The 15,085-nt window shown below is 35.6% G+C and overlaps 1 protein-coding gene across 1 annotated transcript in view; it reads left to right on the forward strand.

The window, feature by feature from the left end:
- LOC106876507 (disks large homolog 1) overlaps positions 1–15,085 on the forward strand; it is a gene marked incomplete in the record, with an annotated part of 700,185 nt that overhangs the window by 236,904 nt on the left and 448,196 nt on the right. The window contains 1 exon segment of the mRNA XM_052974679.1: positions 10,894–11,109. Coding sequence (XP_052830639.1) covers positions 10,894–11,109 — 216 coding nt within the window.

Genomic DNA, 15,085 nt, shown 5'->3' on the forward strand with positions numbered 1-15,085 from the left:
TATATATATATATATATATATATATATATATATATATATGTGTGTATATATATCTGTACATATATGCATGTATATATGTGTATGTATGTATATGTATATATATATATATATCTGTGTATGTATGTATATTTATATATATATATATATATATATATATATATATAGATATATATATATATGTATGTGTATGTATGTATGTGTATGTACATATATATGTGTATGTATATATACGTACATATATATACGTGTGTATGTATACGTGTATGTATATATATGTCTATAACAGCAAGAAGCAAGTGCTTTATCCATTCATGAAAGTGAGTGCAGCCTTAGCTAGTAGGAACTGTTGTCATGAGACTGTGTCCTGTGCTCTTCAGGTATTTCAACCCTTAACTGCAACACCCTACTCTTGGTGGGTCAACAGAGGTGGCCAAGGCACTGCTCCTCATTTCTTCCTGACTTCCAGCTCAACTTTTCGCTCCTACTCCAAAGCCAACAATTGGCTCTTTAAGCTGCCTATCCCATCTTGTGCAATATTTTGTGCTAAGAGATGTAAAAACCTTCTGAACTTTCTGAAGGCTGTTCTCTTTCTGTTTTATTTCCCATGCACCTCATTGTTCCTGAGGACCTGTCACACACAAAACCTATCTCTATTAATCTGCCTGCATCATCACTGCATCACTTTTGTATCCTTAGTTTGCATTTGGTACATACTTTGGAATTTCTACCTTCTTTATTTCCTACATACTGAGGAAACCCATTTCTCTCGTGGAACCAGAGATCTTTCTCTTTTCCTACTTACTAAAACTTTGATCTTTGCCTTGTGAGTGTATATGGGAGGTTGAAACTGAAAGAAGCTTACTGTATATGTATTTGTGTGTGTGTGTGTGTGTGTGTGTGTGTGTGCATATGCATGCATTGTTTTCTTCTCTCAAAATTGCATGATAATTGTAAATGAGCATTGCTGTCATTTAAGCAATGTCTTTCATTTCCAATTTCTGTAAGAACTTGTCCAGCAATGGGGAGAAATACTATTTTACTTGGAAACAAGTGACGTTTGGCATCGGTCTCATTTATACAAGCATGGAAACAAGGATGGTCAAACAATGATGATAACAATACTGATATACATAGTGTGCATGTGTGTGCATATACATATATATAATACATATTGTATGCATGGTTGAATCCATAGTCATGGCCGTTGCCACTGTTATGTAAATGGTACCATGAAATCATAGTTGTGGCCATTGCCAGTGTCATGTATATGGCACCCATACTGGTGGAACATAAAAAGCACTCATTACACTCTTGGAGTGGTTGGCATTAGGAAAGGCATCTAACCATGTAAACCATGTCAAATCAGACCAGAACCTGGTGCAACTCTCATGCTTACCAGTTCTAGTCAAACCGTCCATGTCAGCATGGAAAGCAGACGTTAAATGATGATGATACACACACATTTATACATATATATATATATATATATATATATATATATATATATATATATATATTGTATATGTCTGTGTGTGTATATATTTATATATATTTAATTTGGGAATATTCACTACCTTACCCTTCCACTTCATCTCTCCTTGCACTTATCTTTTTCCATTCCATCTCAATTTCCAAATCCCTTTGAACAACAGTTTTCCTTTAATTATTACATTTTGCACATCACTTGCACTATCCCTCCACACCACTCCACTCCCATCCACCCCACTCTCTCTCTCACAGTTCTAGTCATTCTTGTTTCATTTTGTTTAATAATTACAATAATTAACTTGTTCCAATAAAACTTTTGTAGAAATTGTCTCTATTTAAAAAAAAAAACAACCTATAATATTCTTCATCAGTTTAGTGTCCGTGTTATTATTAAAACAATGGATGCAGTTATAGAGTGAGAGGTGCAGCACTGTATGTGAAGTGGTGGCAATAGTGGGAGTATTTCTGTGTAGGTGGTGGTGGAATTATTGTGGTGTTAGTGATAATAGTGGAACTGTCTCTGTGTAGGTGGTGATAGAATTGTGTGGTGTTGGTGGTAGTAGAGGAATAAGTAAAAGAACACCAGTGTGGTGACCAAGTGCTAGATAGGTACAAAGAAAAGAAAAGAAAAAGAAACAAACATCCACATATACACCCTCTCACAAACAGCATACACAGACACGACAGAATTAAATAGACACCCTTATAATTGTTAAAATTTATTTAAATTTGAAATTATACATTGAAATTATTTATTAATTGTTATGATGTGAATATTTGATATTTAGTAAACATGCCCTCTGCATTTTTCAATGCAAGGACCCTATTAGGCATGTCAATGATCAGATGAATGTTTTCTTGCGGAATTTCTTGCCAAGTTTCAAGCTGTAATCTGAAAAGAGCTGGCTTTGAAGATGCTTTCTTTTTGTTTTTATGAAATGTCCTGTCCATTATGCCCCAGAGGTGTTCAATAGGGTTCATATCTGGTGACTGGTTTGGTCATGGAAGCTTTTTAATGCCATTCTCATCCAGTAAATCCATGTGACAAGTAGCCCAATCATCCATAAATAAAGTCTTCTTTCATCATTTGACCACTGGAGAAGATTTGAGGGAATCCTTTCTGCAATATGGACATACGTTTGTCTGAGTTTATGTTTCCCTCACACTCCACCAGCTCTGTCCATTGCTCCAAATTGCTCCCCAGACCCTCACAGAATAACTGCCATATTTCATTGTTGGCTGCAATCTTTTCACATCAAATTCTTGATCACAGAGTCTCCAGACCCACACTCTACCACTGTCAGGAAATACAGCAAATCTGGACTCATTGGAGAAAATGACAATCCCAAAAAATGCTAGTGACCTTTCCACCATCTCACTGGCCCAGTCTTTTCTCCACTTGATATTGACTGGTCAAAGAAGTGACTTCTTTCTTGTTGCTCTGCCATAGTAACCAAGTTTGTGGAGATACCTGACAGCTGTTCTGGGACTGATATCGTGTTCTGCTATATCAGAATCATTGCAACAAGAATTATCCTCCACATATCTCTTAACAAAGAGAAGGGTCCTGGTTGATCTGCTAAGATGATATGGACTCCTTCCCCTCTCTGGTGAATTGCACAATCACTCTATTAACTGTAGAAAATAGGATCCCAAGGTTTTCTGCAATTTTATGCTGACTATATCCACCTTCAGATTGACCCACTATATGGCCTCTTTGAAATTCAGACAGTTGCAAGGTTTCTTTTGTACATCATCAAACAGTCACATGTAGAACCTGAAACATAAAAATGTCAATTAATAAAAAAAATGTATATAAACCTTTACAAGTCAGAGTAAGCAAAACAATGTTTTATGGGGTGTCTATTTACTTCTGTCATGTCTGTTTATGTATATCTACAGTAACTTATAGGTAGTGGCCTATATAGATTGATTGATAGAAAAAAAAGAAAAGAAAAAAACAGACTGTGGATCGGAGGCTTGGATAGTAATTTTCATATTCTTTTACTTGTTTCAGTCATTTGACTATGACCATGCTGGAGCACTGCCTTGAAGGGCTTTAGCCAAAAAAATCAACCCCAAGACTTATTTTTAAAGCCTAGTACTTATTTTATCAAACCCTTTTGATGAACTGCTAAGTTACAGGTCCCTGTAAACACCAACACCAGTTGTCAAGCTGTGATGGGAGGACAAACACAAATATAAAGACACACACACACACACACACACACACACACAACTGGCTTCTTTCAGTTTCCATCTACCAAATCCACTCACAAAGCTTTGACCATCTTGCCCAAGGTGCCATGCAGTGGAACTGAACCCAGAACCATGTGGTTGGGAAGCAAGCTTCATACCACACAGCCATGCATACACTTATACAGACACACGTACACACACACAAACATCTTTTACTTGTTTCAGTCATTAGGCCGGCTGGGACACTAACTTGAAAGATTTTTAGTTGAATGTATCCACCCATTTGGTTGAATGTATCTACCAAATCCACTCACACAGCTTTGGTTGGCCTGAAGCTATAGTAGAAAGCACTTGCTCTAGGTGCCACAAAATGGGACTGAACTTCGAACCATTTGGTTGGGAAGCAAGCCTCTTACCACAGCCAAGCCTGCACCTGTATGTGCGTGTGTGTTGTGTGTGCATGAGAGAGAGAATGAACAGACATGAAAGAAATAGTAGATTGTATGACAATACATGTAAGTTGATGGGGGTATGTTCACATTGAGTGGTTAGGGCATGGCTATGTGGTAAGGAAGTTTTTTTTTTTCACAATCACATAGTTATTAGTTCATTCGTTATCTGCAACACTTTGGGTGCATGTCTTTTACTATAGGTCTGAGTTGATCTATACCATCTGAGTACAGTTACCCTCCATGTGTGTATCAAGTACTAAGCACACACAATGGGCTTGTTTTAGTCTCCATCTGTTATATCTACTCAAGGCTTTGGTTGGCCTGGGCCTATATTAGAAGACACTTTCCCATGCCATGCAGTGGAATTTAAGCCAAACCCGCATGGTTGGTAAGTGCACTTCTTCATTGCATCAATGTGTATTTAAGGAAAAGGTTGACAGTGATTTCAAAGTTATGCTAATTTTGGCTTCTTAAGACTGTGTGATAAAGCAACAATCTTTTATACTCTGATTTAACTGTCATTGTTTTCCTCATAAAAATAATTTGATACTCTACTTAAATGTATGTAGTGTTCCTTTAATAAATGTTGGACTGTTTTTATGGATTATCTTTTACCTTTTCTCTCTTACTTCTTTCAGTCATTTGACTGTGGCCATGCTGCGACACTGCTTTGAAGAATTTTAGTCGAACTTATCAACCTAAGTCCTTATTAATTTTTTTAAGCCTGGTACTTGGTCTCTTTTGCCGTAGTGATTGTCAAGCGGTGGTGCGGCTCAAACATAGGTATATATACAGGCGTTGCTGTGTGTTAAGAAGCTTGCCTCCCAGCTACATGACCCTGGGTTCAGTCCCACAGTGTGGCACCTTGCGGGAGTGTCTTCTACTGAACCTCGAGTTGGTCAAAGTCTTGTGAGTGGATTTGGTAGATGGAAACCAAAAGAAGCCCTTTATATATATATATATATATATATACATGTGTGTGTATGTGTGTCTTTGTGTTTGTGTTTGTCCCCCCACCATTGCTTGACAACTGATGTTGGTGTGTTTAAGTCCCCATAACTGAGTGGTTCGGCAAAAGAGATTGATAGAGTAAGTACTAGGTTTATAAAGAATAATTCTTGGGGTTGATTTCTTTGACTAAAAATAAACCCCTTTGAGGTGGTGCTTCAGCATGGCCACAGTCAAATTACTGAAACAAGTAAAAGACTGAAAGAACATATATATATATATATATACACACGCACACAATGGGCTTCTTTCAGTTTCCGTCTACTAAATCCTCTCACAAGGCTTTTGTTGGCCCAGGGCTATAATGGATGACATTTTCCCAAAGTGCCACACAGTGGGAGTGAACCCAGAACCATGTGATTGGAAAGAAAACCTCTTACCACAAAACCACACCTGCACCTATTGTACATAATAAAAACAAAACAAAACATTGTGTGGGTAGAGAGAGAAAGAGAGAGATTAATGTGTCTACAATCAGCTTAATATGTTTGTGTGTGTAAACTTTAGTGTGTAAACTTTAGTGTGTATATAAAATTCGACTGATAGATACGCATGTTTGCGTGTGCGTCTGTGTGTGTGTATAAACTTCTACTTGTATAATTGGATGGATAGATATATTCTGTGTATACACTTATATGTGTATAATCAGATTCATAGATTTGTATACACTTGAGGATATTTATACAGTTAGTCTAATAGATATGTGTGAGCATGAGTGTGGTTGTGTATTCCAATGTAGGAAGGAGAAAGAAAGAGAGAGAGAGAAGGCTGGAAGTATTGTTGAGAGTGAATTTTGATTGTATGTGGATGTTTCTAAAATAGCTGCACATTAGTTTATTAATTACATAGCATCTATGCAAGCAGGTTTTTCTCATGCATTGTGATGATCACAGTATGAATTACCAAAGTCTCAGTAGTTCCTGCTAAATCAAATAGAATCTTATAATTACAATTGTGATGCCAGTAATTATAGTTGTGACACAACTCTGCATCATTTTCTACCATTTCTATTGCTTTTCTCAACATTTTCCCAAAGTTTACATTGATCATAGAATTCTTGGATTGTTTGACTTTCTGGCAGTATTGTGGTAGTGTGATGGTGGGAGTTGGGGGTGTTGTATTATATGTATTATGTAGCCTGGAGTGGTGTAGTGTTGTGTTGTATCATATCCATTATAAACGTGTGCGTGTGAGGGAGGTATTTATTTATTGATATAGGTGCAGGCGTGGCTTTGTGGTAAGAAGCTTACTTCCCAACTTTATAGTTCTGGGTTCAGTACCACTATATGGCACATTGGGCAAGTGTCTCCTACTACAGCCTCAGGCTGACCAAAGCCTTGTGAGTGAATTTGGTGGATGGAAGCTGAAAGAAGCCTGCCATATATATTGCCTGTGTGTGTTTTTGTGTATCTATGTGTGGGTGTCTTTGTGTCTGTTTACATTCCCATCCTGGGGTTGATTTATTCCACTGAAAAACCCTTCAAGGCAGTGTCCCAGCATGGCCGCAGTCAATTGACAATAACAAGTAAAAGATATATATATCACTCTGGAAAAGAAAGCAGTGTAGTACCCATGACCATTTATTTCTTTTCTGGAAAACTATTGGGAGATGAAGTTACCCTCAACAAAAGCCGTCTGGTTGTTTGTAATAATGGGGATGGGTCTTTTACTAAAAGCACTCTGCAAAGGGATCAGTTGTAGTGTTAAACTGGGGGTATGTTTTAAGTCTGCCAATCTAAAATTCTGGTGAAAAACCAGAACAACTTGCACTAGGCATCTGATCTAATCTTTTGCCAATCCTCTTCACTGTCATTTATTTTCTTTTTTTATTGACTTCCAAAAAATAAAAAAAGACAAAGTAGACCTTAGTGAGATGTGACTCCCCTAACTGCCAACATAAGAAAAAGAAGAATATGCTTAGAGAATTTTATCATAGAAAACAAAAAAGCAATATGTGTATTTTTAACTAAGCAGCTACCGGTTTCTGTCATTTAAGATGACATCTTCATGCTGGAATGAAATGGAAAAAAATGAAAACAAAAATTGAAATAAATTTCATAATATCAGTTGTTCTGGTTGTGGCTAGTTGTAGCTATGACTACCCTCAAACAACGATCAGGACAGAAAATATAGCACAGTGTGATCTTTATGAGGAAAATATATGAACTTGCAGAACTATTATTATGAATTTATTTCAGTTTTTTTTTTCTATATTTATTCCATTTTATTCATGCATGAATATGTCAACTTAATTGACAGAAACAGGTAGTTGCTTAGTTAAAAATATACATATTGTCTTTTTATTTTCCATGTTAAAATTCTCTATGCATTTTCTTCTTATTTTGTCAATATATATTTACTCATGTGTAAACTCATAAATTTGTAATCTTCTGTTTTCTACCTATTTCAGTCATTAGACTATGGCCATGCTGGGGCACTACCTTGAAGAATTTCTAAGTTGAATGAATTGACCTCAGTACTTATTTTTTGTTAAGTTTGATACTTAACAGTTCAGCAAAAATTGATGGATAGAAATCCATCACTTTTTGCCAAACTGTAAACATGTAACACTGTTTGTAAACACAGTAACACTGGCTGTCAAGCGGTGGTGTGGGACAGGCACTCACACACATACACATATGACAAGCGTCTTTCAGTCTCAGTCCACTAAATCCAGTCACAAATCTTTGGTTGGCCTAAGGCTATAGTAGAAGACACTTGCCCAAAGTGTCATGCAGTGGGACTGAACCTGGTACCATGTGATTGGTAAGCAAGCTTTTTCCCACACAGTTGCACTTGTGTCTATATAGTTTATATTAAAATTATGAAATGTGGATGAGTGCAGTATTTACATTTGTCCAAATTAGCTTCAAATACTGCAGTTTGCTTCTCCCAACACCTAGGGTCCTAGTGATAAGGGACTGGAATGTGTATAATGATAATTTTACATAGATTGAGGTCAGTTTTTCATTAATCATTAGTTATCATTACTGCATTCACTAAGTGGTTATCATTACATTCACTAGTGTTATTACAACATTTCCTTCAGTTTAGATTCTTGGGAGTTGATTGACTCTTTTACCAGGCTGTAATAATCAGTTATGTGTCTCTCATCACATTCATTTTGCCAGTTCAATGTGAGCTCTTATCCTTGACATGGAATATGTAGGTTACTCTATCCCATTGTGGGCCATAGCTGAGGTAGAGAGAGATGGTGAGAGATTAACGTTGCCTGCTAAAAACTTTTGTTTTTGTTATTTAAAGGCGGAAGATGTGTGTGTGTGTGTGTGAAAGAGAGAGAAGAAAGTGAGGGAGAGCAAGTCTCTCTATAGTGTTTGTATGTATGTTTGTGTATGTTGCTGAAAGTATGTATGCATATGTCAAGGAACTCGATTCTGTATATGAAGAGTATGCATGTGTTTATGACTAACTCATGATTGTGTATTGTGTGTGGTATGTATATGCTTATGTATAACTGCTGTTGATAATGTTGGTGGTGGTGTGTGTATGTCTGTGAAAAAGTTTATTCACTTCAAATTTCCATGCTTTTACAAAAGTGTTTCCGAATTTCCTGCCCTCCAAATATTAGTATAAAGTAACCTTTAATGACATTGGGTGCCTGGCAGACCACTTATAACCATTCTATTGAATGTCTGTGTGAATCTGTCTGGCAATAAGTCTTGGAGTTGCTATATACATTGACCTTTTGTGATTAGAAGTAGCCATCAGTTGATGGACAGCCCCATTGATCTGAGAGAGGTTTTAGGGAATGGAATTGGAGATGACTATCCTTTTCCTGTGGGCATTCAAATCATAGGTGGAATTGCTGCAATTGAGAATCAAACTTAATTTCCAGATCAGCAAATGTACCTTCTGCACTAAGATATCCTACGGTTTTTCATCAGCAGCAGTTTTACGCCTTTATTTCCATGCTGGCATGGATTGGATAGGACTTTTTAGGCAGTTGGATGCCCTTCCTGATGCCAATTCTTTTAGTTCTGTCCTACAAATACACGCACACACTCACACTCACATGTACATATGTGTATGTGTGTAAGTTTTTCATTTAACAAATTTTTTTTTAAATTTTGGTTGATTTGATTTTCTTTCTTCTATTTTTCTTATAAATGAGCAAATGTGCTGCATCAAAGATTAACAACATACATTGTATTCTCAACCATGTTAATGGTAAATGGAGTGCCAACCATACAGAGATTCTGTATTCATGCATATACACTGTTTCCTTACAAGGTCCAAGACATACGCCAAAGTAAGCATATTGTCTTACTAAAGTGGAATCATTCATCCTCATCCTTTGACCTGCTTGAACAACCAATTCCAATTTGTCAGGATTCACAGTACGATCGACTTCCAAACACAACTCTGCTGTTTGATTTGTTGTGCTATCTATCATTTCAATAACTGAATATAAGAATGTGACTTGTGAGACCTTCATATGGGTGATTTTTCTGAGTCACCATCTCACCCTTGTAATTTTCTTTCATTCCATTGATCTTTCTGTGTACGAGCTAGCCATCCCCTTTACTTCCATTTCCTACACAATATCAGATGGCTGTTGACTCTCCTGAGTTCTTCTGCCCTTTGTTGGATTTTGTTTCTTATTCCGCTGGGTGACATTGAGTAATCACTCTCCTCATCAAGTAAGGTTGGTGTGGGTTGTCACTTTAGTCACCAATGACCCAAAGATCCAACAGGCAGTGCATTGGGTTACATGTTACCAGTAGTGCTCAAGAGTGACCTGACATAGATACTGTACAAAGATATTTTGAGACATTTTTATAATACTGAGACATATCTATCAGTAAATATTATGGAATTGTTTGTCTGAAATACACAAACCGTATATTACAACTACCCCTAATTATCTTTCCACTTGAAGGTCCACTTAACAAGATAAATGTTCATTATTATTCTAGTAGCCCCTTATCTCTACCCCCATCCACACACACACATACTCCTACCAGTACAAGGTTACTACCAGTTCAGATATGCTTGGAACATATTTGAACCCATTAGAAAGCCATTCACTGTATTTTGTCATGGAGAAAATTTCTTGTTGTATACAAATGGTGTAAATACGTAAAATAGGTGTTTTCTGGTGATTTTAGGCATTTTTATACCATTTGTCTATAATGAGAAATTTTCTCCAAGAAAAATGAACAGTGAATGTCTTTCTCACAGATTTGAATATGCACCAAATATATTTGGACTGGAATAACCATGTATTAATATACATTCCTGCTTAGCACTACCACCCTGTAACTCTTACCAGTTCCCCAACTATTTACAGCATGGTACAAGTGAGGTTACAACTAATAAGTTAATATTTTGTTATGAAGTAATGTTTTAGTGAAATATAGAGTTGTTGTTAGATAATTGGGTTTTGTCCTCTCTTACAACTGTCCACTGGTTGAGCAGTGTCAGGGTGCCAATAAGTGGCAGCAATCTGAATCCTGAAGATTCTCATTGGTACTGCTTTTCAGTTAAGAATGTTGCTATAGTGACTATAAAAATATACTCTATACAACAAATCATCTTTTAGCCCAGAAATTTAATAATTAATGCCTATGAAAATTTATGTAAATAATATTATCATCCAACATTAAAAATCTTAATTAGTAATTAATTTAATGATGAATGGATTAACTAATTATTTGAGTGAATATCTCAATGCCACATCTTCTGCCTTTTATTTAATGTTGTTTTATTGTTGTTGTTTGTACAGAAAACTCTATCCCCAACTGAAGAGGAACTTCCACCTCCCCCACCGGAGTTGGCTGAAAATAACCAAAGTGGCAACCATCGCACAGCTACGCCACCAGTCAACAATGCCGACCAGTCTGTTGCAGTTCCTGCAAGTAGTCATAATAATGCCATAACAGTTGCCACGGCATCTATCAACAAATCTCTTGATATTGACGATGTCGATGCCAAAGAGCATGTGAGTTTTAACAATTTTCTTTTAATTTTTACCTTTTACTAATAATATCTTATATTTTCCTAAGGCAGTGAGTTGGCAGAATCGTTAGCAAGCCAGGCAAAATGCTTAGCAACATTTCGTCTGTCTTTACATTCTGAGTTCAAGTGCTGCCAAGGTCGACTTTACCTTTCATCCTTTCGGGGTTGATAAAATAAGTACCAGTTGAATACTTGGGTCGAGGTAATCGACTTACTCCCTCCCTGAAATTGCTGGCCTTGTGCCAAAATTTGAAATCAATATTTTATATTTTTCTTCCTGGTGTTGTTTCTTTTGTTGTTGTAAATACATAAAATAGGTGTTTTCTGTTGATTTTAGGTGTTTTTATACCATGTCTCGAGTGAGAAATTTTCTCCAAGAAAAATAAACAGTGAATGTCTTCCTCACAGGTTTGAATATGCACCAAGCATATTTGGACTGGAATAACCTTGTACTAATATACATTCCTGCTTAGCACTACCACCCTGTGAGGGTGGTTGAAGTGGGAGTGTTTGAGAATTTCCTTTCACTCATACTTGGTGAGGGTCATAAATCTGTTGTTTTAGAAAATCTATATCATAAAGGTTGTGTTTATTTAGGACCAAGAACTATTTCATTTCTAAACATTTGACGACTGTCTCATATTTTGAACTATGCAACTGTTGCTAATAACAATGAACTGTCAAACTAAAATACTTTGACTTAGTAAATGGTCTCTTTCCAAATCACTATGACTTTATATTTGCTGACCGACATATATTATAATGAAGGGAAACATTATCTCTTTCCTTTTGTGTCTACTAATGCAGCTGTTAGAGGTCTGCTTCTTCTCACCACCAAAATCTTTAAGACCAAGAACCACATCCAAGACAATGCTGTCTTATGTCAGTGTCTAAAATGCACCAAGTTAGTTATAGTCTTTACTGAGAAAAGGTGTAAAAGAAAGTCATTTTCAACAATCTAAAACCTAGAAATTAAGTTATAATTCAAGAAGAGTTTGATTCCAACACACACACACCATTTAAGGTAGTGGGTGAATAATATTCATAAGGTCAGCATTTACTTTTTCTTGCTCATTTCTGCTCCCATCAATTAATGCAATTCATGGTCAAATTAAATGCAGTTAAGTTCATTGATAAACAAAATCAGTGTTCTGCTATATTTTGAGCTATAAAAGAGAATTGCTTGCATAAAAAAATATGCAATAAAATAGGTTCATTCATAAATGAGTAGCATATAGATGCAGTATATAAGCAATGTAGTTTCCTTACTTCTTTATTTTTTCTCATCTTGTTTAAATACAAGATCTGAATGAGGGGCATCTTATTTTGTTAATTTTTTGAAAATTGGTGCAGTAGAAAAACTTATGGGCCAAAAAGTAGTCGAATTTGAATAAGAGTTAGGCCCAAATTTATCTTAAAATCATTGTACTTATTTGAATGACAGGAATATAGTTTTATAAAATAAGTTAAAAGTACAAGGGAACAGGGTATCAGTGCACTGATTTCAAATTTTGACTGGTTTTGATCCAGTTCCACCAAGGTGTTTTTAATAAATAGGTTTTGGAAGACAATGCCATTGCACATGCTAAAAAATTTTCCAATTTTTTGAAAATATGTATATTTACTAAATCATATATAAAGAGTAGATTTCTGGTACTAAAAATCAGAATTTCAGGTGCAAAAGGTAGTGGTTTTAGATGTAAATTAAGTGGAAATGGTATCATTTTTCATTGAAATTCAATAAAAATGGCAACATCTTTTGAGAGAAAAAATTATTCTTGGACTTATTGCATAAATATGCCAATTTAAACTTTGTACTTATTCGGTACTACATTTCACTTGGCATAACAATTAAAGAATAAATCCTATGTTTATTTTTGTACCAAATAGTAAAACTTAATTATTATAAATAATATCATAAATATGTCTGCTTAACACCAAATTTAGGTCTCTGAATTGTATTAGGTAAAATTGGTGAAATATATTAAAATTTGATAAATTAATGGAATTAGGCATTAAATATTTATCATCAACCAATTTATTATGTGAAAAATGTTTATTTTTATTTAAATGATTTTTAAGTGATTATTTTTATTTGAACATCAATGGAACAAAAAGACCTAATGTGGTTTTCGGTTTTGGTAGTTTGCCATTTCAAAAAAGTATTTTAACATCACTGCTTACTGTTATTGTCCTACTCGCATTTTTATCACCCTCCGCTTGATCATGTCTGGATGTAGCAAGCACCACAAAGGACTGGACAAGGAAAATGCCAAGCATCACCAAGCTTTGTGTGTCATAGTTGTGTCAAGCACATCTTGGGTCTGATCTGTGAGGAGATTTGCAGTGTTTTAAAGCTCCCACTCCTTGTTCTGTATTGTTCCAGATTCAGTTAATGGTAATCACATGCTTCCTGCTTTGATTTGACTGTGTTACTATAGGCATGTATCTTCTACTTTAGCCTTGGGATGACTAATTTCTTGTGGGTAGAATTTGGAAGACTGAAACTGCACAGTAATCTGTCAAATCCTCATCATCCATCCATTTTTCTATCTAATGTGAACTGGACAGGTTGTCTTGGTCCATATCAGTTCTTATTTGGAGTTACAGCCCTCCTAGATGACCACATCCTACTTTTATGTTCCAATTTTTGGAATACTTTCTTTTAGTCGGATTCTCTTTCTGAGACTAACCTCCTTACAGAGTGAGTGCTGTTGGTGCATTTGATCATGTCATTAGAACTGGAGAAGTTGCCTTGTCCCCTACAAGACTAAAGATATCAACAGAAGATAACTTATAGTTTACCACTTACTCCCATGTCTTCCTCAGTTTTCCTTTTCTTTGGATTCCACCTCCTTAAACTATTGAGCACTTCAAGCAACAGACACCTTCTCTGTATATTTTCTACTAATGACAACACAGTCTTCTCTTGCACATGTATTATATTCCACTCTGTATCCAAATTTTCCTCAGCTAATTTGTGCTCCACCACTTATGGACACTGCTATTGCAAATCTTCCATATTCACTGATCACATCTTGCTGCCATGTAACACCTGAAAAAGAAGCCCTTTATTGCCAGCAGAGGCGATAGGCCATTGAACTATTTCCACTTTCTTTCTTTCTTTTATTTTTTTTTTTTACTTTAGCTTACTCTGCTTTTGGACCCCACTCCACCCACACCACAATCACTACTGGTGATTAACTTACCTCAGTAATAAAAGCTATTTTTTGTGAACCATCCAGGCATTTAAAAGAATCAATTTCATGTACCTTTATTGCTAATTATACTATACATCTGCTGCAAATGCAGTTTTCCATCACCATCAGCCTACCTGTGATCCCACTGCACTTCTTCTGCAACCAATTATTTACACTTGGAATTTCTATTTACTTCCAGTTTACATAAATACACATATGTATATAAACACATGCATACACACAGCTCTCTCTTCTTCTCTCTCACCCCCTCTCTCTTTCCCTGTCTTCCGATCCCTTCGATGTACAGATATAAGGGAAATTTCTAAATATGTGCCTTTAGTAAACACATTTAGTCTTGCTGTGGAAAATGTTGTGGTTGAATCTCTTTCTCTCTCTCTCTCTCTGACGGTGTGTCTGCATGTACGTATGTACATATTTCTATGTGTATATATACATACATACATACATACATACATACATATATATATATATATAATATATATATATGTATGTATGTATGTATGTATATATGTACGTATATATATGTATATATATGCATATATATGTATGTATATATGTATGCATATGTCTCTGTATATATATATGCATTTACCTGTGTATATATATATGTGTATATGTATAGATGTGTGTGTATACATATATATATGTGTGTGTATGTATATATGTATGTATATATATCTATATTTGTATATATATATGTGTGTGTATATGTGCATATGTTTGTGTATATATGTGTAT

This window comes from Octopus bimaculoides, chromosome 19, assembly GCF_001194135.2.
Source record: "Octopus bimaculoides isolate UCB-OBI-ISO-001 chromosome 19, ASM119413v2, whole genome shotgun sequence".
Classification (NCBI taxonomy): domain Eukaryota; kingdom Metazoa; phylum Mollusca; class Cephalopoda; order Octopoda; family Octopodidae; genus Octopus; species Octopus bimaculoides.